This window comes from Taudactylus pleione, unplaced genomic scaffold (assembly GCF_031769625.1).
Source record: "Taudactylus pleione unplaced genomic scaffold, aTauple2 ptg000335l, whole genome shotgun sequence".
NCBI classification, from domain to species: Eukaryota; Metazoa; Chordata; class Amphibia; order Anura; family Myobatrachidae; genus Taudactylus; species Taudactylus pleione.
In genome coordinates this window covers 390,878-415,631 of record NW_028284736.1, presented here as the reverse complement: position 1 = coordinate 415,631, position 24,754 = coordinate 390,878, and the positions used below count along the sequence as shown (strand labels likewise).

The window sequence follows — 24,754 nt, the reverse complement described above, 5'->3', positions numbered from 1 at the left end:
GAGTTATGTAGTGGAAGGAGCAGGGTTCCTAGTAGCACAAAGTGTTAGAGGGGAACGCTCTGCACTGCCTCTACTTCCTGCCACCGGGCACTAAAACACGGAGCAACAGCCGGAGACGCGTCCCCCGACCTGCGCATATGCGGCCTCACTGCGCATCTTTCCTTTAGCTCTGTCCTCCATTACGGACGTACCTCTGAGTAACTTAGCGCTGTGGAGACTATACAGAGATCCCAATATCCACTGTACCTCAACCACAGTATATTTTAACTATCCCGCTGCCACTAATGATTAATCTCTAAAGTTGCATACACGTAAAGATTTTCTGTCCAACTGGTTGATTGGTTGGAATGAAAATCTGGTAAGGTATGAAAGCAAATGACAATCAGCAATTTGCTCCCAAACGCCGGAAAATGGACAAAAACTGTTGTTTGAACAAATTGTTTAGATCAAACATTTAACAAACTTGTCTGACGACCATTTTCATCTGTTTTCTGGCATTTAGGAGCAAATTGCTGATCATCAGTTACTCCCATACATTACCAGATTTTCATTCCAACCAATCAACTAGTTGGATGGTTGGACAGAAAATCTTTACGTGTGTATGCACTTTAACGCTCATCAACCCTAACGCTCCTGGCTAATCCTGACATCCTGCACGTTGCCCTGGGTTGACCTGTTAGTGTTTTTAGATAGATGGATATTTTTTATTGTCATTGCAAAAGAACACAACAAAATTACAATCCAGTACATCCACATTAAATTACAAATCACCATTTCTGATTACTGATTGAGTCGATGGGAAAAAGCTTTTCTTAAATCGAAATGTTCTAGCTTTAATGCACCTGAACCGTCTTTTTGATGGAAGGAAGGAAAAAATGCAATGGTTAGGATGATGATAATCTTGTACAATGCTATTTTTTACATGGTTAATAGACCTTCACCTGGTAAAGTTGATCTGCCATGTGGGCTAACTTCCTTTGCACATCGCTGCCACTTACCCCCACAGTGTCTGCCTATACAAAGTGTATTAGGAGATGAGTAATGTATTCCTGAGGACAGTGTTGCATGTGACATGATGTGAGGAGGGGAATGGAGGTAGCTGGGAGCCAGAGACTGAGAGTTATATAGTGGAAGGAGCAGGGTTCCCCAGTAGCACAGAGTATATCAGGAGATCAGTTATGTGATAGTGAGGACAAGGCTGCATGAGACAGGAGTACTTACATAATGTGAGGAGGGGAATGGAGGCAGCAGGAAGCCACAGACTGAGAGTTATATAGTGGTAGGAGCAGGGGGCCTGATTCAGAGCCGAACGCTCTGACCAGAGCGCTCGTCCTGAATCAGGGCCCTCCTCCATGAAAATGGAGCGGCCTCCTGGCCGCTCGCATAGCTGTGGGTGACCACCCACAGCATATGCGAGCGTCCATGATGATAGTCGCGATGGTCTCGACCATCGGGCTTGCGACGGAGACCCTGCGGTAGGGTCTCGTTGCCGCAAGCCCAGTAGTGATTTTGGCTCTATCAGAGCCAAAATCACTCCCACTGACATCACTAGGGATGTCAGTGGGGCCGGCTTCAGACGGTAGGCGTTCCCATGGGAACGCCTCCGTCTGGCAGGCATGCCCACCAAAGGGGGCATGCTGTCAATCAACATCGACAGCAACGCCCCCTTTGGTGCGAGACTCGGAGCGATGGAGAGCCCATCGCTCGCCGGGTCTCGCGCATGCGCACGACGGAGCTCCCTCCGTCGTGCGCATGCGCAGTGGGGGAATATCGACCCGCTTGCGAGCTTCCTGCGCTCGCGAGCGGGTCTGAAGGACCCCCAGAGTCCCCAGCAGCACAGATAGTGATCGGAAGCTCCGGTGCAGGAAAAGTTTGGTTCCAGACGCACTTATGGGCAAATCGAAGTTTAAACATCCGACCTGGTTTTCCTCTCGTCGATGGTGATTCCTTTGCCTAGAGTCTTTGTTTTATGCAACGTTCTCTGATATTAATTGTTCTGTGTTTCCTTTACTGCAGGGCATTTCTGTTTGCGAGAGATGGCAATCCAAACAAGCGAAACATTCACAACGAGAGTTCTATGCACTTGCTCTGTATGGGATTTCACATCATGATCTCTGAAGGTGCTCTAGACCATCGCTTGCCCCGATTTGCAGACGATGACCGCAGGAGGTCTGAGTGTTTACGGATGATCCTAGAATGGAAGGGGGCGAAACTTGACCATGGGGAGTATGAGAGAGCCGCACTTGACGCCACAGACAACAAGAAGAACACACCCTTGCACTATGCCGCTGCCTCAGGGATGAAAACTTGTGTAGAGGTAAATGTGACATGGTTAATTATAGGTCAGGGGAGGGGGGAATTAATTACGGCTAACTACAGGCTTTGGGCTGGTGGTAGGCATCAGCCACCTAACTGCGAATTGTTGGGGGGGGGGGGGGGGTTGATGAGTACACCGAACGTCAGGCTGTAGCTGGGATCTGCAATTGTGGGTGTTGTGCATGGGTGGGGGTTGGGGTGCGACCATTTATATTTTAGCGCCACAAGTGTTCCGCAGCACTTTACATAGTACATAAATAAGTGAACAAGATACCAGTGACTTACAGTACAATACAATGCAGGACAAGGTTTATATACATTATACACATTGCTGCATTAATGATCATAACACTCAAATAAGCAGCAGGGTGTGAGCAACCAAGTGTTAGGTGCCCTAGTGGGGAGTAAGGAGTGGATGAAAGTATAATTAAGGAGAAGCACAAGAGGGTAGAGGGCCCTGCTCGTGAGAGCTTACATTCTGATGGATGGTCAGCAGTACTTAATACTACTAGCTTGGTATGACACGCGTATTGATAAATGACCATTTTATTTAGGAACGAGTGATTCTGATACCACGTGTTGCTGAGTTGAGCTGTGAATGCTATTTATATTTTTTTCCATTCGGGAATGTATTCTTTTCCTATTGTGACTCTACGTTCCCCATAGCTGTAGTGCCATAGAATGTTTCTTCTCATCGGAATCTGTCTTCTAATGAACTAGATTTTAGCAATGAATTTATAATGCAGTTGCTATCAAAGAATGGGGGGAAATATAATTTTAGAACAAATAATACAGATGTGTGAAAATACACCCATCCTAAAATTGCGCCCAATGGGGCCATGAAAAATGCGTCCAAGCCGCGGCATGCAACTTTCTCGCTAAATAATTGACTCAATTTGCGTCTTTTTCACACTACTAATACAAAAGCACAAGACGGGTATACACTGTACACTGCCAATGTATTTGCATGCTAATCTGAGACCAAAGGCAAAGAGACCTGGTGCCGAAATGACTGAGCCGCACTACACTGGTGAGAGAGAAAGTACAAACCAAATGTCATGTTTCAAACACAGCCTGTAAAATGACAGTTGGGAGCTGACTGGTTGGTACTTTATCGCTCTCCACTTTAACTCTCTTCAAGGGCGGCATACAGCAAAGGAAGAAATGCGGTTAAACCCCCTGCTTTTTTTGGGGGTTTGACTGCATTTCTCTTATGCACCAATGCCCCCGGAATGCATCGGGATGCGGTGGGTAATGCCATCTTCAGTTGCCACTACCCTATAGAAGCCTACGGGCTTCTGTACGCAAAGAGATGTGAGAGGGATCCATCCCAGCACCCCTCACGGCGCACGCGTCCTTCCATCCGCAGAAGGACACCAGAGGGACTATTGGATCATAAACCCGGAAGTCCCTCATTGGCAATGGACAGCTCTTACAGAGCGCGCAGTCCTTTTGTGATTTTCTTCATGCATATCAGCGTAATTAATGCCGGCATGCAGGCGAAGGGCGGCGAACACAATGCGTCATGCTTAGTACAGCTCTAAAATGTAAAAGAATGAAACACGCTATCCGTGATGCGGCATCTAAGTCGCACTACATGTCCCACACCATCTGACCTAAAAACTGTAGGTGAATGAAAGACACATCTGTAATGATCTGAAATTGAAATATTTTAGATGGCAGAATCACGTAGTACAAATAACACAATCCCCCTGCACTCATTGCCAGCAGCAGAAACACCCAGACCCCCCAAGGGTCCGAGTTTGACAAACTGATTGTTTTTTTTTGGGGGGGGGGGGGGGGGAAGGGAAGGGCATTGGTGATTTTGCCTCAGAATTGAAAGTTGCAATTTTTTTTTTTTATAGGTTGTGCTTTAAAAAAAAAAAAAATGGCTGTTTTAAATCCCGCGGAGAAATAGTCGCTTTGTCGAGCTCAGACCCTCTTTCATTTGGCACCACTGTTTTTTATTTTTTATTTTTTTTATTTTTACAAATTAGATGGTTGTAGATCTTATGAATAAGAGAGAACATTGGGTCACATCTACATATTTTATACAATTAATAAAGTTGTAGCCCCCCGCCCCCCCCCTAATTCTCCTTCCCATAGGTTTCTTCTACTAAAAGGGAATAAAACTTTCCACAAGAAGGCTCACTTTAAACTTTTCTGCTGTCTAATGTGATTACCGGGGGATCCCCTTATCCCATCCCCTTATTTGTATGTTCTAAATGGAGTGAACAATTTGCATTTTTACTTTTGCCCGCTGGGGCCTCTAAACCACTTTCTTACCCACCGCCGTGTAGTTGTTCTATTTTTGTTTTTTGTTTTTTAAATATGGTCATTTCATAATAATGTAGAATAAAAAAATATATTATTTCTGTTATCCACGCAGCTACTGGTGAAGACCGGCAGTAACCTCTTTGCCGAGAATGACAATAAAGACACGCCGTGCGATTGTGCAGAGAAACAGCACCACAAAGAGCTGGCCCTTAGACTGGAGTCTCAGATGGTGTTCTCGCGGGACCCCGAGGCAGATGATATTGAAGCTGAGTACGCCGCGTTAGACAAGCGAGAGGTAAAGGCGCCGACCCTCTCTTCTAACAAATACCGTCACTTTCCAGTAGTGGTATAATAACCGTAACCAATGGCGGTCTGCACACCTAGAACTTGTCTACGGCCAGACCAGAGAGAGCTCAGTGGTTCTTGCGCTTGTGCCGAAGGGATGGAGCAGACAGAGCGCCAGTAGCGCATTTACTATGTAGCCCCGATGTCACCTGATGGTGCCACAACAGAGGCGGGTGAGGATGGGTGGCTTGCATGGGCATCTTAATGTGAATAACAAAGGCGAGTGGACATGGTCTAATCCAACTCATTGTTATATGAGCCATCTACTATGGGGCTGTCAAACATACATGAGCAAATGTGGCCATGGGAAGCATAGATGGTAGTCATGGTTACAGTGTAGCAAAGAAATAAACATTCTTATATATTCTTAATATAAGCATTATTATATTCTCTGTATATAAGCATTCTATATCTGTACGATGTAAGCATTCTTTTATCTATGCTCTCGTTTTGGTCTTTTTGTCCATTCGTAAATACCTCTACCATGTTTTACATAGAACAAGTCTGAAGATTATTATTTAGTTATGTAACAGACCCCTGGTGAATAGAGTGTGTGAGAATACTGATATATCTGATAGCCCTCACCCCATTCATCTCTCGTCTCTTATCAATACAGTAACCAGTTTGTCCTGGCATTTAACCCAGTCCAATCCAGGTGATCAGTAGGGGGCATGAGATCGAGTCAGAGCACATCTATCCACCTGATGAACCTCCAAGGCTTGTTTGTGGCCCCCACAATCCTTGACCACACACTTCATTATTTACAGAGAGAGAGATAGTGATAGAGGGACAGAGAGATAGAGAGAGAGATTGAGAGCTAGGTAGATGGAGAGAGAGATATTAGATAGATAAATAGGTAGATTTGATAGATATAGTGATAGCCAGAGAGGTATAGTGGCAGAGAGAGAGAGGTATAGCGATAGTGAGAGAGAGTGATAGCAAGAGAGGTATAGAGGCAGAGGGAGAGGTATAACGATGGTGAGAGAGATAGTAATAACGAGAGAGGTATAGTGGCAGAGAGAGAAAGAGGTATAGCGATGGTGAGATAGATAGTGATAGCGAGAGAGAGCAGTATAGCGATAGTGAGAGAGAGTGATAGCAAGAGAGGTATAGTGGCAGAGAGAGAGAGCGGTATAGCGATGGTGGGATAGTGATAGCAAGAGAGAGCGGTATAGCGATAGTGAGAGAGAGTGATAGCGAGAGAGAGGTATAGCGATGGTGAGAGAGATAGTGATAGCAAGAGAAGTATAGTGGCAGAGAGAGAGGTATAACGATGGTGAGAGAGAGCGGTATAGCGATATTGAGAGATAGTGATAACGAGAGAGGTATAGTGGCAGAGAGAGAGAGAGAGGTATAGCGATAGTGATAGCAAGATAGATATAGTGGCAGAGAGAGCGGTATAGTGAGAGAGAGATAGTGATAGCGAGAGAGAGCGGTATAGCGATAGTGAGAGAGAGATAGTGATAGCGAGAGAGAGCGGCATAGCGATAGTGAGAGATAGTGATAGTGAGAGAGAGCGCATAGCGATAGTGAGAGATAGCGATAGTGAGAGAGAGATAGTGATAGCGAGAGAGAGCGATATAGTGATGGTGAGAGAGAGAGTGATAGTGAGAGAGAGCGGTTTAGCGATAGTGAGAGAGAGATGATAGCGAGAGAGGTATAGTGGCAGAGAGATGTATAGGGATGGTGAGAGAGATAGTGATAGAGAGAGCGGTATAGTGAGAGAGAGATAGTGATAGCGAGAGAGAACGGCATAGCGATAGTGAGAGATAGTGATAGCGAGAGAGAGCGATATAGTGATGGTGAGAGAGATAGTGATAGTGAGAGAGAGCGGTATAGCGATAGTGAGAGAGAGATGATAGCGAGAGAGGTATAGTGGCAGAGAGAGATGTATAGGGATGGTGAGAGAGATAGTGATAGTGAGAGAGTGGTATAGCGATAGTAAGAGAGACAGATAGTGATAGCGAGAGAGGTATAGTGGCAGAAAGAGATAGCGAGAGAGGTATATTGATAGAGACAGAGCTGGGATACAGACTCACAGCTATATTGGGCGATCAATTGATGGGCCAATATATCTGCAGATATATCTGACCATCTGCCAGTGTGATAGAGAGAGATAGTGATAGAGAAGGTAATGGAGAGAGAGAGTGTTAGAGAGAGATATGGTAATGGAGAGAGATAGTGATAGCGAGAGATATGGTAATGGAGAGATAGAGAGATGGAGAGAGATGGTGATAGAGACTGATAGAGATAGATATGGTAATGGGGGGAGATAGTGATAGAGACTGATAGAGATAGCTAGTGATAGAGAGAGATAGTGATAGAGAGATATGGTAATGGAGAGATAAAGAGAAGGAGAGAGATAGTGATAGAGAGGGATATGGTAATGAGAGATAGTGATAGAGAGGGATATGGTAATGAGAGATAGTGATAGAGAGGGATATGGTAATGAGAGATAGTGATAGAGAGGGATATGGTAATGGAGAGAGAGAGAGAGAGAGTGATAGAGACTGATAGAGAGATAGTGCCCTGCATGCAAATATTTGTCCAACAATAAATCAGAGCTGGGCACTACGGTGTGTGTAAGCGGCTGAGTGTATTATATACAGATTATTCTGCAATCATTCCTTCTTGTCTCAGTTACACAGATAAAATGAGAAAATGCTTTTAGTTTTTGATTAAGGTCACAGGTCTAAGTAATCTTTTCTTGTACGTGGGCGACTTGGACATCCCGTGACAAGAATTCAGTAAGACAATGCATAAGGGTGTAGAATATTTCCAATCTAAAAATGAAAGCCACAGACTGCACGATAATCAATTTATGCCACAAAGAGCCAAAGGCGCACTATCGGATTAATTAAGATTCGCTGATAACCATAAAACTAGAGAAGGAACTGAATTACTATGTAAACGGTAGGAGAGGAGTGTTTGAAAGCTCAGTACGCTGCTGTATGAGGTAGTCTGTGGTGTTAATGTCCCTTCATAGAGCACCGCTGAGTTCCTGTATAAGGTACGGCGTTCACATCACCATCCAGCGTTTAGCGGCAGTTTATTATATACACGTAGCAGAGCAAGCACCATAGACGACGTTCAAGTAACCTAATAAAATATCCAAACTACAAACCTGACCTTTAATAAATGTCACAGAAGCACAGGATGTATGAGATCGTATATACTAGACTGTATAATTTAGAGTAACAAGATTTAATTACATTAAACGGCTGGAAAGGTCCCAAAGGAATGCATAACCCTTAGGGTTTTTTGCCTTTGTGTGGTAAATATTCCAGCAATTAAAGTGCACCTTGAGGTAGCCATTTTCTACATTCTCTTTATCCATTATATAACTATAGGTAACAATGAGGCAACCTGGTCTTTACTGGTGATGCTAGTCATAGATCACCCACAAAATGGCTGCCCGCTGCGTATAAGCTGTGGATATATCTTGGAGCCAGAGATTTTCTGCACATTAATGTTCTGTAAGGAATTTTGCGATAGTCCTATGTGTGAAAGCTTTGAGTTTCTGAGAAGATGGAGGCCTGACATCTAATTTCACTGGATTGTGGTGCAGTTTAAGTTGCTCAGTTTTGAAGATGTTTAGAATATGCTGACTCTCCATCATAAGTTCTTTTCATGAATTGGTAAATTACTCCCATACTCACAATAGATGAAATTACTGCTAAATTAATATTTACATTGTGCTTTTGTTGCCTGTAGCAGGGATATATACCCTGTGGTACTCACAGTGACGTGCAGTGAGGTCCATGGCTGGGGAGGCACACATGGAGATGGGTCTGAGTGCTGATAGATTGTCTCACCCTACTCTGTAACTCTACCCTCAGTACACTAAGCTTCAGTGTCCAGTGCGGCGGGGAAGGGGGGGTTAGGTTTAGGCACTTAAAGAGGGGATTAGGGTTAAGCACTGGGGGGGAAGGTTAGGGTTTGGCACCCCTAAGGAAGGGTTAGGAGGTAGAAATAGGTTAGTATATACTTATCTGGGGACGATCGGGATTTCCTCCTCTGCCGGGATGCCGCTGTCGGGATTCAGACCGCCGGGCATGGGTCCGGCGGTAAATCATACCAATTCCCCTCTATTAGCTCATCTTCTGTGCAGCTTACTGCCCTTGGTTTGGCCCCTCCCAAAGCTCTGCAAGCAGTGTCTGACTATACAGAAGTGAGGCTGAGCTGTTCCTGCCTCATCTCTCATCTCCCTGCAGTCCCTAGGAGCTCCACAATGCTGGTGAGTGTTGACCATAAAAATGATTACAATAAACAAAGAAGATGTTTATACGTTATAAATATCTTCTTTGTATTATTCTAATCATTTTTATATCAAATCTCAGTAATATGACAGGGAAGGCTCCTGACTGCACGTCCCTGGTCAAGCTACTGTGGAACTACACATTCCAGCATGCCCTACCACAGTTTTAGCATGTCCTAACAGTAAAACTGGGGCAGGGCATCTGGGATGAGTAGTTGCATAGTAGCCTACCTCTGTCCTATACTTAGATGACACAGCATGGAATGAGAATACAGCCTATGGATTTAGGGCCTGATTCAGAGCCGGACGCTATTTGCGGACGGTCGTTCCAAAAAAGGCTATTTAAACTGAGCGCTCGCTTTTTGCGGTTTGTTGACACCTCTATGTCTGAGCGAGTGAACGAAAAATGCGCTCGCTTTTTTGTAAAGACGCCCCTTTGCCGTTCGCATCACACGTCATCTCCGGTATTTATTATATTAATCGGGTACATCGAAAGGCATCTGAACTGCTCACAGTGCTTGTGGTAGGATTTTCTTACCGCTATCACTGCGAACAGTTCAGGCTAAAAGACAACCAAGTGACATGGTCGATGACGCTCCTTTACTAATGATGCACACCCATTAAACGCCCGTTTTGACCGTTAGGCACGCCTGCGTTCGGATCTCCACTCCCCCGTTTTCAAGCACCTTCCCCTGTTACCACCCACAAACGGTACATTCTGTCAATCAAATTAGCAGCCCCTCGCTGTTTTGCGAGCGCACGATTTCCGACCGCAACGACTGATTTGCGCATGTGCATTACGACCCATACGCATGCGCAGTTGTGCGAACATCGCTCAGAGCGAACGAGCGGCCGCTTACGAGCGGCTCTGACTCAGGCCCTTAATTCGAAAGTACTGTAGTTAGGCCTCAGTGATGTCACTGATCCTTCGATCTGCTGTTCTCAAGAATATAATGGCCTAAAGATTGTATGTTACATTCAGGTTTCACGCAGACAGTAGCATTAATGTTCAGTGTCAGTGACAAGTACTCTTTTAAACTTTCAGCTATAACATAACAATACATAATGTCTTCTGTTCCCTATGTGCAGCCGTATGAAGGACTGCGGCCTCAGGATCTGCGTCGTCTGAAGGACATGCTGATCGTGGAGACGGCTGACATGCTTCAGGCTCCGCTCTTCACTGCAGAGGCATTGCTCAGAGCACATGGTAATTACACTGAGCCATTGTGGTGTCATGTCTGAGGATTTCATTAAAAAGAGGAGATTTCTAGGGTTGTCGTGCTTTTAAAGACTCACAAGATCTATTGATGAATAGAATTGGCTTCATTACGAGCTGCTACTGTAGCCGACTAATTTTGACCCCAGAAGGTATACAGTGTTCTGCAGAATGCTTTGGAGTGTAACGATGTCACTTGTAAATTTATATACAGTGCATCCGGAAAGTATTTACAACGCTTCACTTTTTCCCACATTTTGTTATGTTACAGCCTTATTCCAGAATGGAATAAATACATTTTTGTCCTCAAAATTCTACACACAATACCCCATAATGACAACGCGTAAAAAGGTTTTTTTTGCAAGTTTTGCAAAATTAATAATAAAAACAAAACCTAACAAAACACATGTACATAAGGGTATACGTTTAGAAAGCTGGCCGTCGCAATGCCAACTACTTAATCCCGGCGAGGGTTAAATGACAGACGTCTAAATCTAGACGAAATCCCGGCCGAAGTGATGCCGGGCGCCGGCCACGGACAGCCGCTGGGGGGAGGGTTAGGCACCCCCGGGGGGAGGTTAGGGTTAGGCACCCCACGGGGGACTTAGGTTTAGGCGGCAGGCAGGGGGGGGGTTAAGTTTAGGCACGGGGGGGAGGTTAGGGTGGGGGTTAGAATTAGATTAGTTTATACTTACCTTTAGGACGACCGGGATTTCCTCCTCTGTCAGGTTGATGTTGCCGGGATTTGAAATGCCGGCCGTGCGGCCGGCGGTGAATCATACCGGATGCGTACACAAGTATTCACAACTTCAGGGAAGCGTCGGTTCACAGCCATTTTCAGATATCTCCAGAGATGTTCAATCGGATTGAAGTCTGGGCTCTGGTTGGGCCACTCAAGGACTTTCACACAGTTGTCCTGAAGCCACTCCTTTTGATATCTTGGCTGTGTGCTTAGAGTCGTAGTCCTGCTGAAAGATGAGCCGTCGCCCCAGTCTGAGGTCAAGAGCGCTCTGGAGCAGGTTTTCATCCAGGATGTCTTTGTACATTGCTGCATTCATCTTTCCCTCTATCCTGACTAGTCTCCCAGTTCCTGCCGCTGAAAACATCCCCATAGCATGATGCTGCCACCACCATGCTTCACTGTAGGGATGGTATTAGCCTGGTGATGAGCGGTGCCTGGTTTCCTCCAAACATAACACCTGGCATTCACGCCAAAGAGTCCTTTTTTTATTTATTGTTTCTCATGGTCTAAGAGTCCTTCAGGTGCATTATGGCAAACTCCAGGTTGGCTGCCATGTGCTTTCTACTAAGGAATACTTTCCGGATGCACTGTATTTTTATAGATTGTGGCTTAGCGCTAATGGACTTGTTTAAATAAACTTTTACTCCATTTTTACATTGATTCATATATTTCTCTGCCCCTTCTGTGCTTTTCAACAGCGTTTTTATATCCCAAGGCAGCTGTTCATTTTCAATGCTCTGTGATGTGACACAAAGCAGGGTTGTGCAATGAGTTTTCTCGAATGCAGAATGAATAATGTATCAGTCTTACATCCCACATCAATAATAAAAATAATAATGATTTTTAGAGCATATAACAGGGGTTTTTATTATGTTTAGTAAAAGTTCCTGGACTGTTCACACAAGTCCGCTGGAGGTGGAAAATGACGCATGAGAGATTCAGTTGAGCGCGTGTATCCTGCTACACTCTGAATATTAGAAAAAGCATTGGATGTTTCGCAGTGGAAGCAAAAATAAGTAATGTCTCCTTTTTTTGCTTTTTAATATCATTAGTATACCATTTTACTAAGCCGCTTTTTGTCAGAGACGGCGATCATCTGTGGCTTTGACGGACAGATTTAAAACGGCAATAGAAATAAATGCGAATTCAGGCTTTCTTACCATTAATTTATATTGCCACTTTAAATCTATCTGTCAGAGCACTTTGACACTTGGCTGGTTAGTAAATCTAGACCTTAGTGTCATAACTGTGCATTCACTGGTAGGGATGTCAGGCGCAGAAGATAAGCTTCTCATAGATTAGTGTGCGGTTTGCATTGGTATTGTTTTCCGGCCTTTTAAAAACTTTTGTTCTGTTTACTGGCGTTTGTTTGCACTTCATACCTCAGGGCCCTTGTTTACGGGACTTGTCCATTATAGAAAACCTCCTTCTGTTAGCAGCCCCTCAGGGGTGTGCCTATAATGGTGAGCAGAGATGGTTTCTTCTGAAATGTGGGCTGCCTGTTCCGGAGTCTGCATAATTATAGGATGAGGCTCTACCGCACGTCTCAGACCAGCTACTGCGAGGATCAGCTTGAACGTCTGTGTTGCAGCGTCTCCGATAAAAATACGTTACAGCGAAATGTAGGTTCCTGGCTTGCCAGCCTCTAGGACATATCTGTAGAGATGCAGGGATGAGTCATTCAGGCTGGTGGAAAATGCTGGTAAGACGTTGCCTTAGCAATGCTGCTGTAACCCAGTAACACAATTGGCTGCCCGTCATCGGTCGTCTCCCTGATTGTGCAAGTCATTAGTAAAGGCATGTATCTCTGTTTCTGAAGCCTTGCTCACTTAGGGATAATGACATGGAATGGAGCACTACTTTTAATTGCTTCCTGCTGCAGACATGCATCTTTATTTGAGACGTAGCGTTGCATTTAAATTAAATTTGTATCGCAGAATGAAAAGGCTAATCAGGCCCCCTAGTTCCAATACATATCACACCTTGTGAATTACTGGGGTGCATAAGGCGCATAAAATAATTGGGGTGTTGATACTTCACTAAATAGGTCGATCATGTGCTATGAACTCTCGTGTAGCTGACTGGCACATTCGGAGAGAGGAGTTTCTCTGACAGAGCACACACAAAGTGACTGACAGCCTGTCAGACTTGCAGACTAAAGTTGTAGAAGGGGCTTCATTTTTCTGCATTGGAGTAGGGGGGCGGGGGCATAGGGTTGGTAGAATATTAATACTCTACTTTCTAATAGAGCGGCAATGTCAGGTCACCATTAAGTTTGTGTTTTTTTACCTTCAGAACTAAAAGTGTCAGTTTGGGAGTTTAGGGCCAGATGTACTAAGCTCTGAAAAGTGATACAGTGGAGAGTGATAAACCACCAGCCAATCAGCTCCCAACTGTCATTTTTCAAACACAGCCTGTAACATGACAGTTGGGAGCTGAGTGGCTGGAAGTTTATCACACTCCACTTTATCACTTTTCAGAGCTTAGTACATCACCCCCCTAGTTCCCTAACTACAGTTTAACCCTTTAAGTGTAGAGAAACTGATTTCAGCGCTTTGTTGGTGTGAATGGTACTTTCGTTATAATTTCACAAATACATTCAATCCTATTTTATGTTACTTACTCTTTGCTTTGAAATTGTGTATACTCCGTAATTGTTTTGTTTGTTGTGTTTATACAGGGTTAGACGTGGGCCGACGTATACTGTACAATGCAAATGACAATACTACCCAGCAATATCCCCCCCCCCCCCCCCAGGTATACTGTGAAACACAGCAGCCAATCAGAGCCTCTGGCTCATCAGCAGCGTTTCATAGTCTCTTCAGTGTTACTACACCCCTCTGCTGGGTCTGCAGCCATTGTCCCCTGTATGAGGGAAAACGTACACGGGTTTAGGAGGTGGTGCAATGGCAGGCTTATCCTCAAGGGCTTAGAATCTGAGTGCTTCCTGCAGGTTACACATGTTCTACAAGGTGCTATTTGTTTTGTTCTAAGCTGCAATTGTTTAATAGTGCTGGGGTTAGTGCCAGTTACTATGACACAGAATGTCGTCTGGTTCCTGTCACCAGATCACAGCATGAGCCTTTGCAAATGCTGTCCCTATATCCCAGTCCAAAAATATTGCAAACTTTATTGAGCAGGACCAAACTGCACACATTAAAGTATATATACAGACGTGTCAGTATAAATTCGCACAGAACTGCTTGGCGCATGTCATATCTGTCCCCGGTCTCTTGTTTTTTTTTCTCAGAATAGCAACAACTTACCTACTCTCACGGAAGGTGCGGGAGACTCCCCATTTTTAGTGTAGTCCCCCGGAAGAGTAGGGTGGATCTTCCCCCATCCCGCTCCCTTCCTAGTGTAGTGGGCATGATAGGGAGATAATACTGGGAATCGCAGCTCCATAGGGAGATGTGGGGCTAAAATGGCATAATGCCGCAACAGCCCCATCCCTTCCACTCTGTCCCACAATTCTCTACATTTCGGGGCAGGGCCTAGTGACGTGAAAATCCCGCCCCGCATCTCCTGCTATACCATGTATATCCACTAGTGGTGTACAGGGCAGGCTTTTATAGCATTACCAGTGAGAAATAGATGCAAATTAAGTCAATTATTGAATGTAAATGATGGATAGTGCAACTTAGTCGTATTTTCCATGGCGCTCCATAATGGTGCAGCTTTGCTCTCTTTCAGGATGTGTATGTGGACACATCTGCAGGGTATATTTATAACTTTTGTCTTTCCATAAATGTTCATTAAAACAAGTGGCATAATACTGCACAGAAGTAAAGTGAGATTACCCGCTTGGCGTTTACTGCACACAGACTTAGGGGTCTATTTACGAAGCCTTGGATGGAGATAAAGTGCCAACCAGCCAGCTGCTAACTGTAAGTTTTCAAACACAGCCTGTGACATGGCAGTTAGGAGCTGATTGGCTGGGACTTTATCTCTGTTCACTTTATCTCCATCCAAGGCTTAGTAAATAGACCCCATATTTCTATAACGTGACCTAAACACAGTGCAGGACGCTCTGTTGTGGCACCAACCTATTCTCACAACAATATTTATAGTAATATCAATTCTATAGGAACCAATTACACCACTTCCTGCCTCAGCCCTAATAATGGTTCCTGCAAAATGGCTGCCACCCCAGTGCACAAGGAAAGGTTATTCTTCTAAATGTGTTGTTTAGAAGAACAGACAGTGTGATGGCTAGCATTACTACCTCACAGTACTGACGTCAAGGGTTTGATTACCACCACGGCTCTACCTGTGTGGAGTTTGTATATTCTCCCTGTGCTTGCGTGGGTTTCTTCCCACACTCCAAAAAATATACTGGCAGGTTAATTGGCTCCCAACACAAATTAACCCTAGTGTGTATGTGTGCGCATGTGATAGGGAACATAGATTGTAAGCTCTACTGGGGCAGGGGCTGATGTGAATGTCCAAATATTCCCTGTAAAGCGCAGCATAATATGTGTGCCATATATAAATAACTGGTAATAAATAAATAAAATAATAATTAAATTGCACACGTGTCCATACTGTAGTATCTTTTCAGCAAAATACATTTAGTTTTAGAGAACACGCCTAACTTACTAGGAAAGAGAATCTTTAGAAAGATTTAATAATATAAATGAGGTGTTCTAAAGTTGCTGCCCCAAATTCCCTCTCAGGGTGTGGATTAACAGATAGATAGTAAAAAGGTGGACAATGTCTAGATAGACACCAGATGTTAGACAGTCAAAATGTCGACTTATAAGAAAGTCAACTTGTACAAATGTTCGACTGGATCAAAAAGGTCGACATGGAGATGGTCGACAAAAAAAAATGGTCGCCACCTGCTTTTATTATTTTTTTTAGCCCTAATCTTCACCCTAACCCTCCCTCCTCGTCCCTAACCGTTGGAGTAAGTGCCTAATCCTAAACCTAACCGTAAAAAAAAGCACATGTTGACAATTTAGCGTCGACCTTTTGACCCTGTCAACCAGTTGCGCATGTTTAACTTCTTACATGTCGACCTTCGGTGTGTCGACTTTTTGTCCCTGTCGACCTATTGACTGTCTAACATCTGGTGTCTATCTAGACATTGTCAACCTTTTTACTGTCTATCTACAGTCCGGCACCCCGATGGATGTTCTCCAGGCCAAACACTTAGTGAAAGCGCACAGACTTAGAGGTCTATTTACTAAGCAGTGTTAGGAGACAAAGTGAAATGAGATATACCTTATCTCATTTCACTTTGTCTCCTAACACTGCTTAGTAACTAGACCCTTTAGAGAGTTTCCACCTTTAGGTGACTTTTCATTTGTCTTGTATGTGCCCTCCTGCAACTTTTATTACCCAAGTAGTTTTATCTTTTTAGTTTCCTTCTGTGTTTTTTAGCCATGCATTTCTATCATCAGGCACAGTTTGTTATTTGTGCCGATCTGTGATACGCCCAAAGCTGCTCTCTGTGAACGTTGTAACAGAGGTATTTGGTGAAAGTTGCAGGATGGCCTGTAACGCCCAGTAAATGAAAGTCATCTGTAGGAGGACAAACCCTTTACATGGAAAGAAACGTTAGTATGATTCTTACAGCGGTATTCACATTGTCTGCATTAGACAGTATACTTAGGAATGAGAATTCTAAAGCTACAGTAGGTATGTGAATCACTGCGTCTGGTCAGGCTCATCGTCTTCACGTGCTGAAAACCCCTCCGTCTCCTGAAATATCCCTTGTGACTCTGTATCACATCTTAGACACATGAAGTAGGAGATGAAGAAATGGTATATTTTTTTTATCGTGTTGACGTATAGAGGAGCCCTAACACCAGGGCAAACTCTAGGCCTGAACTCTGCTTTTATGTAAAATAATAATAATTGTGTATTCATGTTTAGTTCCACTGTGAGGAGCGGGGATCGTCTCAGACTTATTTATCATGCAGGAAACATAGCTCCCAGCTCTACACCAGTCGCTGCCTACTTTTTGCAGCCCCAGGACAAAGCCTGCCAGCCCCGTCCTGTGTAGCATTTAGTAAGAACACAGCAGAATCTCATTGTGTCTTCCTGTTCTTCATTCCATGAGGTAGTCACACTGACTGGATCACAAACATTTCCATTCTCTAGGGGAGGTGATGTCTCAGACTGCAGCTTTACACCATAACTTGTGATTCCAAAGGTCCTTCACAGACCTGTTCTGTATCCGGACCAAAGGCCAGGTGGTTACAACAGCCAAACTAGCGTCCGACGGGCACATTTTAATCCATTCTTTTTTCAGACAATAATACACAGTTCAGTACAGTGATACAGTGTTCTGAGGCTTCTCTCCTGCACCACAACATAAGATGGCAGCCTAGCGCTGTAGACTAGCCCATATAGCTCCGGTTTTGTTTAGTATATTGTCATTTTAATGTAGTTTCTAAACCTTTTAGCATTTCATTTATCTCTCCAAGATTACCCAGGGAAAATATACTTTCTTCTTCCTTCCCAGGGGACACAGGCTCACACGCTGGGTATAGGTTGATGGGATGTAGTCTGGGCACCACACAGTTAACTCTGAAAGTCAAAGCTCAGGCTCCCCCTATACCCCGTTTCCAACCACAGGCACTTCAGTTTTTTTGTTGGTGCCTGTGGCCAGGCACACACTGTAAGCTGTGCTTATAGTTTTAGTGATTTATTTATTTCCTTTTTTATTTTTATTTTTTTTACTGAGTATGCACCGCTAGGAGTCCTAGAGGACGCCTGCGCTGCTGCTCCATCACCCCAGCGTCCGCGGTGCTGGTGGCTGGGATAGTGTCCTCAGTCGAGTTCCGGTCTCATATGGAGCTTGAAGCGGCAGCAGAGGGAAAGGCAAAAGTGGCTGCCTGCTTGCCATGTATGTATGTGAGACACCGGCGGTGCTGGCAGTGGGGACCCAGGTCCTCTCCGCATCCCCACTAGACCAACAGAGTAGAGGGGCGCTGTGCAGAACTCAGGTCTCAGAGTATTGTTCTCTCTCAGGAGGTACGTCACTCCCTCTTGTGGTGGCTCCAGGGGTCCCTTCTGACCAGGGGTCGTCCTTTTGGGTTCGGGACTGGGTCCCGTTTACTGCCGATGCAAGTCTTCAAGGGTGGGGGGCAGTGTCCTGCCAGCAGACTTTTCAGGGTCAGTGGTCGGCTTAGGAGATCTGATTGCCGATCAACATTCTAGAATGCCGAGCGGTTTACAGGGCCCTGTGTCGGCTTTGCCTCTTCTTTGCAGTCGCCTTGCCCAGGTACAGTCCGACAACGCGGCTGCTATCACCTACATAAACCATCAAGGCGGTACTCGCAGTCGTTCCGCCATGAGGGAAGTCAGCCGCATTCTCCTTTGGGCGGAAAGGCATCTTCCGTCCATGTCAGCGTTTTACATTCCTGGAGCACAAAATTGGGAAGCAGACTTCCTAAGCCGCCAGGATGTTTATTCGGGCGAATGGGCCCTACATCCGGACGTCTTTCATCTCCTGATTCTTTGCTGGGGCTTGCCAGACATCAACATGATGGCGTCTCAACACAATCACCAGGTCCCGAGGTACTGCTCCAGGTCAGTCATTAACACTAAGTTCCATACCCGTAAGCCCTCTTCAGCTAGAAATTACCATCGGGTTTGGAGGACTTACTTTGACTGGTGTGTTCGGCTAGGAATCTTAACCCCAGGTCATTTCAACTCTCTCGAGTTCTCTCCTTTTTGCAGGCGGGTGCTGGATTTGGGCCTCCGCCTTGCTTCACTAAAAGTGCACGTTTCAGCTCCTTTGGCCCTCTTTCAGAGACAGATTGCAGTGCTGCCTGATGTTCGAAACTTTTTTTTCAAGGTATCCTCCAAGTACAGCCCCGTTTGCACCTCCAGTGGCTCCTTGGAATTTGTTTCTGGTTCTTAGGCCCCTTCAGTCTTCGCCTTTTGAGCCCTTGGACACAGTGGACATTTGTTGGCTTACCTGGAAGACTGTCTTCCTCCTTGCCATAGCAAGGAGGAAGACATAGGATGTCGGACTTGAGCGCATTGTTCTGTCGCTCAACGTTTCAAATCTTTCACCAGGACAGAGCTGTCCTTTGAACGTGACTAGGTTACCTTCCTAAGGTTGTTTTCAGGGTTCACATCAATAAAGAGAATGTGGCTCCTTCTCTCCAGGTTCCATCGATCCATGAAACAATTTCCCAACAGCGGTAATGAGAATTGGTGCAGTTAAATTCTAAAGAAATGCTTAGAGCAAATAAGACTAGTTAGGCCTCTAAAAAATAAAAACAAAAAAAAACTTGCTCAATGACACAATAACTAAGCACTGGATTGGACAGATCAGATGGACCAATCAGATGTTTCCTACCATTGCGGATCTGTTTCTGAGATGAATAGGAAGAAAATAGAAAATGTTGATATCTATAATAGCGGATGTGATTGGATGGGTAATAGTCCACAAGCATGCCATGCACGGGACTCTAACTCCCAACCTCACATACTCTAACCAGCCACTTAACACATTGAGTTATTTGAAATTCTAGTATTTGTAACTATATGAAGCTGCAGTAGTTGTATTTGTTTAACAGTTTAAATGGCGCTCACAATCCCGATGCCGGAATCCCGACTAGGTGAGAATGCCGACACCCGCAGGTAAGTATCCTAACACTAACCCTAAACCTAATCCCCCTTTCCTCCCTGCACCTAAACATGACCCTAACCCCTGACTGGTTTTGGGATACTGACCGCCGTGATGCCAACTACATACCGTTTAAACCATTGCAACTAAGTAGATCTATGCAGCCACACACCACATGCAACCACACTACATAGATCTGCTTAGCTGCAATGGTTTCATCAGGGTTTTCCAAAACTCTGTGCTCAAAGCACCTTAACAGTGCAGGTTTTAGTGATATCCTTATTTGTGCGCATATGGTATAATCAAACTAACTGAGGTACTAATTAGGTCACTTAGAACCTGAACTGTTGGGGTTTAAACTGACGGTTACATCTAGTTTCATATACTTAGAATTATTAGGCTTGCAACACAGAGACAAATAGTTCCATGTGTTAGGTGTCTGACTGCAGTGTTTGAGGTTGAGAGTTTGAGTCCTGGATATCACATTTTGAGCGTATGTGTGTTTAAATACAGGGGGATTCAGCTAAATTACAAGGTGCACATAAATCACACAACTGATCACAAGTTAAGGGTAGGAATATGATATAGGCAGTTTCATGTTCAAATCCCTTGCTTGGAGTTTTTTTAAGAAGCTAGTTTACATCAAACAAGTAGAAACATGGGTTAACATCATAAACCATCAGTTTCCGAACCAATGTTTAGGACTATCGGAAGATAAATATAATGTAAGATAAAATATAATGTAGGGCGCCGACTTGTATAAATTTTATTTTAGCTTCTGAATGTTCAGTTGACGTATGTGAGTGGCTGCATAATTGTTCCACCTTGAAAATCTATTCATTGGTTTAAACCAGTGTTTCCCAAACACCACAGGTGGCTTATGGACCCCATCCATCTGTGATGGATTGCCACGATCCCGCGATGCTGCAACCCGGCATCGTGGGATCACAGAAATCCAACATGTTGGATTTTGACGATCACGATCAAAAAATTATCGAGATCGTCAAATCGCCGACATTTAACATGGCAAATGTCTGCGATCCGGCGACGTATCGCAGAACATCGTTGGTGGGCGATCGGAAGTTTCAGATGGCCGATCGGAAATTTCCGATCGCATCCCTGCATCGCGACGATCCGTCTCAGATTTATGGCCACCTTTTTAGTTATTACCTCAGTCAGCTTGATTTATCCACCTGTGCTGAAGCAGGGATATCCCTAATGTCTGGACTGAGAATGGGCCATGAGGACTAGGTTTGGGAAATGCTGCACTAAACAATGTTTTTTGACCAGTGTTTTCTTTCCATGACCCATCCCTAGTCCCTCATCAGTGGAAGAAGTCAGTTTGCCTATCTCTGGTTTTATATAGGTTTTTACAGCAATAGTGGTTACCAGAGGGAGTCACATGACCCACATAATACTCTCTCCTCCCTATCTTCCCCTTCTGTGTCACGCCTCTCTGTCTGCCCCTTCCCTTTAGAATGTAAGCTCCGACGAACAGGGACCTCTTCCCTCATGTGCTTCTCCTTACACTTTCTTCTACTCCTTACTCCTCATAAGGGCACCTAACACGTGACTGCCAACTCCCTGCTGCTTATTGTGAGTGTTTCAATCACTATTGCAGCAATGTATATGATGTCCTTCACTGTACTGTAAGTTATTTGTTTGTTTTTTGTTTTTCTTTGTTCACTTATTAGTTTTATGTACTATGTAAGGCGCTGCGGAACACTTGTGGCGCCATATAAATAAAGGATAATAATAATAACATGAGGCCCTCCTGCCCAGCACAGTCTGCAGTCACAGTTTCTCCTGTGAGTTTTAGGTCAGAGAAAGAGAGTTTGTGGCATTTGCTTAATCTGTGAACAGACCAGGCCTAACTAACCGGCAGGGTGCAATTATCTACTCGTCTCCATTAGAGATGAGCTGCCAGGATCTGCAGAGCAGCGAAGGTTATTCTGGGTACAGTTGATAGTTGGGCCGCAGGAATTTGTCTGTTCCGTATATAAACACTCTGGCGTTTGTGATAATTTATTACCTGTCTGCTAATTTAGTCCTGTTCCAAATAAAGCTAATTGGTGCCTGAAATAGAATCCATTATCAAGGCATTAATGCTTTGTGTATAAGCAGCTACTTTTTGCACCTTTTAAAGATACAATGCGTATAATGCAACAAATGTGTGTAAAACAATGGCTTGGTGGGGAAATGCATTTACCACTGCAACTTGTGTGCATGGCTTTTTATAAAATAATTTTCACCTCTGACTTGAGGTTTCCTTTGAATTTTTGGTCTACGTGTTGCTTGCTGTGAGTTTGCTGATAGCTCTTTATAAGGAAGATGAATCAAACCTTTGTGAGATCAGCTTCTAGTTATCATCTGTTTCTTCTTCGGGATCCACAGGGATACCATGGGGATATTATGGTTGGAAGACCAGGCACCAAACAGTTAAAGCTTCTGCTCCCAGAATGCTCCAGGTCCTTCCCCATATATACTCTGCCCCTAGCTATTGGCCTTCGGTTGTTCATTTGGTGTGGCAGGATCAAGACGCACCTTTGAAACAGGAGGACTGCTCAGAGCAGTCCTAAGCTTTTAATTTATGTTTTATGTTTTTTTGAGTTGGCAGTACTAAGCGTCTGAATTAAGACGCATGTAATGCGGCTCCATCTACCTCCGCCGGGCCGCAACATCAGTAATTGTGCTGTTGATTTCGGCGGGCCACGGCTGAGCTTAGCTAGCAGCAATGCGACGACCTGGACTGCACCGGATGTTCGGAGATGTCAGGTGAGGCGATTCCTCGCTTACGAGGAATCACGCATTGCAGTCCTTGCTTTCGGTGTCAGAGACGCACCAGAAGCCTTCTGTCAGGGCCTGGGATTGTCCGCATCCTCACTACACCAGCCAGGGCCTTATCGCCTGACGTCGGGGATAGGCAGCAGACAATATATGTTGCCACGAGGCCAGCATACCCGGCTTGAAGAATGGATAGGGGCATTGGAAGATTCGTTACCAAATGATACCAGAGAACAGGTGATGAATATCTCCCACATACAGGAAGCAGCTTCCTATCTGGGAGGAGCTGCAGTGGATGCTAGAATTTTAGCTTCATGGGCATCAGCAGCATCAATAGTGGCACGCAGGGACCTTTGGTTAAGATCTTGGAAAGCTGATATAGGATCAAAGCGGGCCCTGGAAGTCTTACCTTTCTATGGAAAGGTACTTTTTGGAGCAGAGTTGGTATTATATAATCACTACTCTGGCAGCTTCAAAATCTGCAGGTCTGCCATCTAAGTCAAATACTAAATCTAGGCTGTTTTCCTTTCAGTCTTTCCATTCTCAGGAACGAACAAAGGAACATCATCCTCTAGGCCAACTAGTTTTTGCAAGTCTAAGTGACAAACTAAAAGGTCTGGCCCGGCAAGACGTCCAGCTTCTAAGCCAGACAACAAGCCCTCGTCCTGATGGAGCAGGCCTCCTCCTGGGGGATCCCAGGGTAGGAGGCCAACTTCTTCAGTTTGCGGATTGTTGGCATCAAACAACAGCAGATGCCTGGGTCCGAGAAGTGGTCTATCAGGGGTAGGGGTATGCCCTCACTTTCAAGAGGCATCCTCCCCAGAAGTTTTTTTTTGCACAGATCTCCCATAAGATGCAGACAAGGCTTTAGCTTTTCAGGGAGCCATTCACTCCCTGCTACAGGCAGGGGTAATAGTCCTAGTTCCTATGTCTCAACAAGGAAGGGGTTATTATTCCAATCTGTTTCTAGTTCAGAAACCGAATGTGGCTTTTCGCCCTATACGAAATCGAAAAACCCTCAACAAGTTTATCCATGTACCCAAGTTTCGTATGGAAACTCTCCGATCAATTATTTTGGCAATGGAGATGGGAGATTACATGGTTTCTTTGGACATTCAGGATGCATATCTGCATGTTCCTATTATACCATCCCATCAACAATTCTTACGGTTTGCTGTCCTTCAGAAACATTACCAATTTCAGGCTCTACCCTTTGGCCTATCTACGGCTCAGCTGGGTATTTACCAAAATAATGGCAGTCATGACGGCCTATCTCAGGCGTCAGGGAGTCAGAATTCTGCCCTATCTGGACGACCTTCTAATATTGGCTCAGATTCCGGTTATGTTACAAAACCATCTTCATATGGCCATAGCCTGCCTACAAAGGCACGGCTGGATAATCAATTGGAAGAAATCATCACTTTCTCCAACGCAGCAGATGGTACATCTGGGAGCGTTTCTGGATTCTCGGGCACAAAGGGAGTTTCTGCCAGAGGACAAGATTGCGGATCTATCATTGCGAATACGCAAGCGAAGGGTATCCATTCTGTGAGCAGTGCAGGTCCTGGGATCAATGGAATCCACCTTCGACATGGTGGGGAATGCTCAATTCCATTCCAGGCCTCTACAAAGATTGATTCTCTCCAGGTGGAACGGACAGCATCATCTGATAAGGTCTCAGAGGATCCATCTCGCTCCAGAGGTTCGTCACTCCCTCCTGAGGTGGCTAAGAAAGGATCATCTAAACAAAAGGCGCCCATTCTGGATTCCAAATTGGGTGCTTCTCACCATGGAAGCCAGCCTTCGCGGATGGGGGGCAGTGACAGGTCATCACACCTTTCAGGGAAGACGGACAAATCAAGAAAATCATCTGCCAATAAATATTCCTGAACTGCGAGCAGTATACAGAGCTCTTGTCATGGCACAGGACCTGCTCCAGGGCAGGCCAGTTCAGATCCAGTCTGACAAATCGACTACAGTGCCCCACCTCAATCATCAGGGAGGCACAAAAAAAATGTATGCAGCCATGAAGGAAGTAACAAAGGATCGGATTTGAGCAGAACATCATCTTCCGGCCATCTCAGCAATATTCATGCCGGGAGTACTCAGTTGGGAAGCAGACTGCCTAAGTCGCCAGGACATAAACGCCAGAGAGTGGTCTCTCCATCTTGGAGTGTTTCAGCTCCTGGTACACAAATGGGGTCTACCAGAGATAGATCTCATGGC

General features: G+C 44.9%; 1 protein-coding gene across 1 annotated transcript in view; it reads left to right on the top strand.

Annotated features, from left to right (window-relative positions):
* ANKIB1 (ankyrin repeat and IBR domain containing 1) overlaps window positions 1-24,754 on the top strand; it is a 172,008-nt gene that overhangs the window by 72,423 nt on the left and 74,831 nt on the right. Inside the window, exons 3-5 of the mRNA XM_088443856.1 lie at window positions 2,017-2,317; window positions 4,706-4,888; window positions 10,286-10,403. Of these exons, the coding sequence (XP_088299982.1) occupies window positions 2,017-2,317; window positions 4,706-4,888; window positions 10,286-10,403 (602 nt within the window). The remainder of the gene's footprint in view (window positions 1-2,016; window positions 2,318-4,705; window positions 4,889-10,285; window positions 10,404-24,754) is intronic.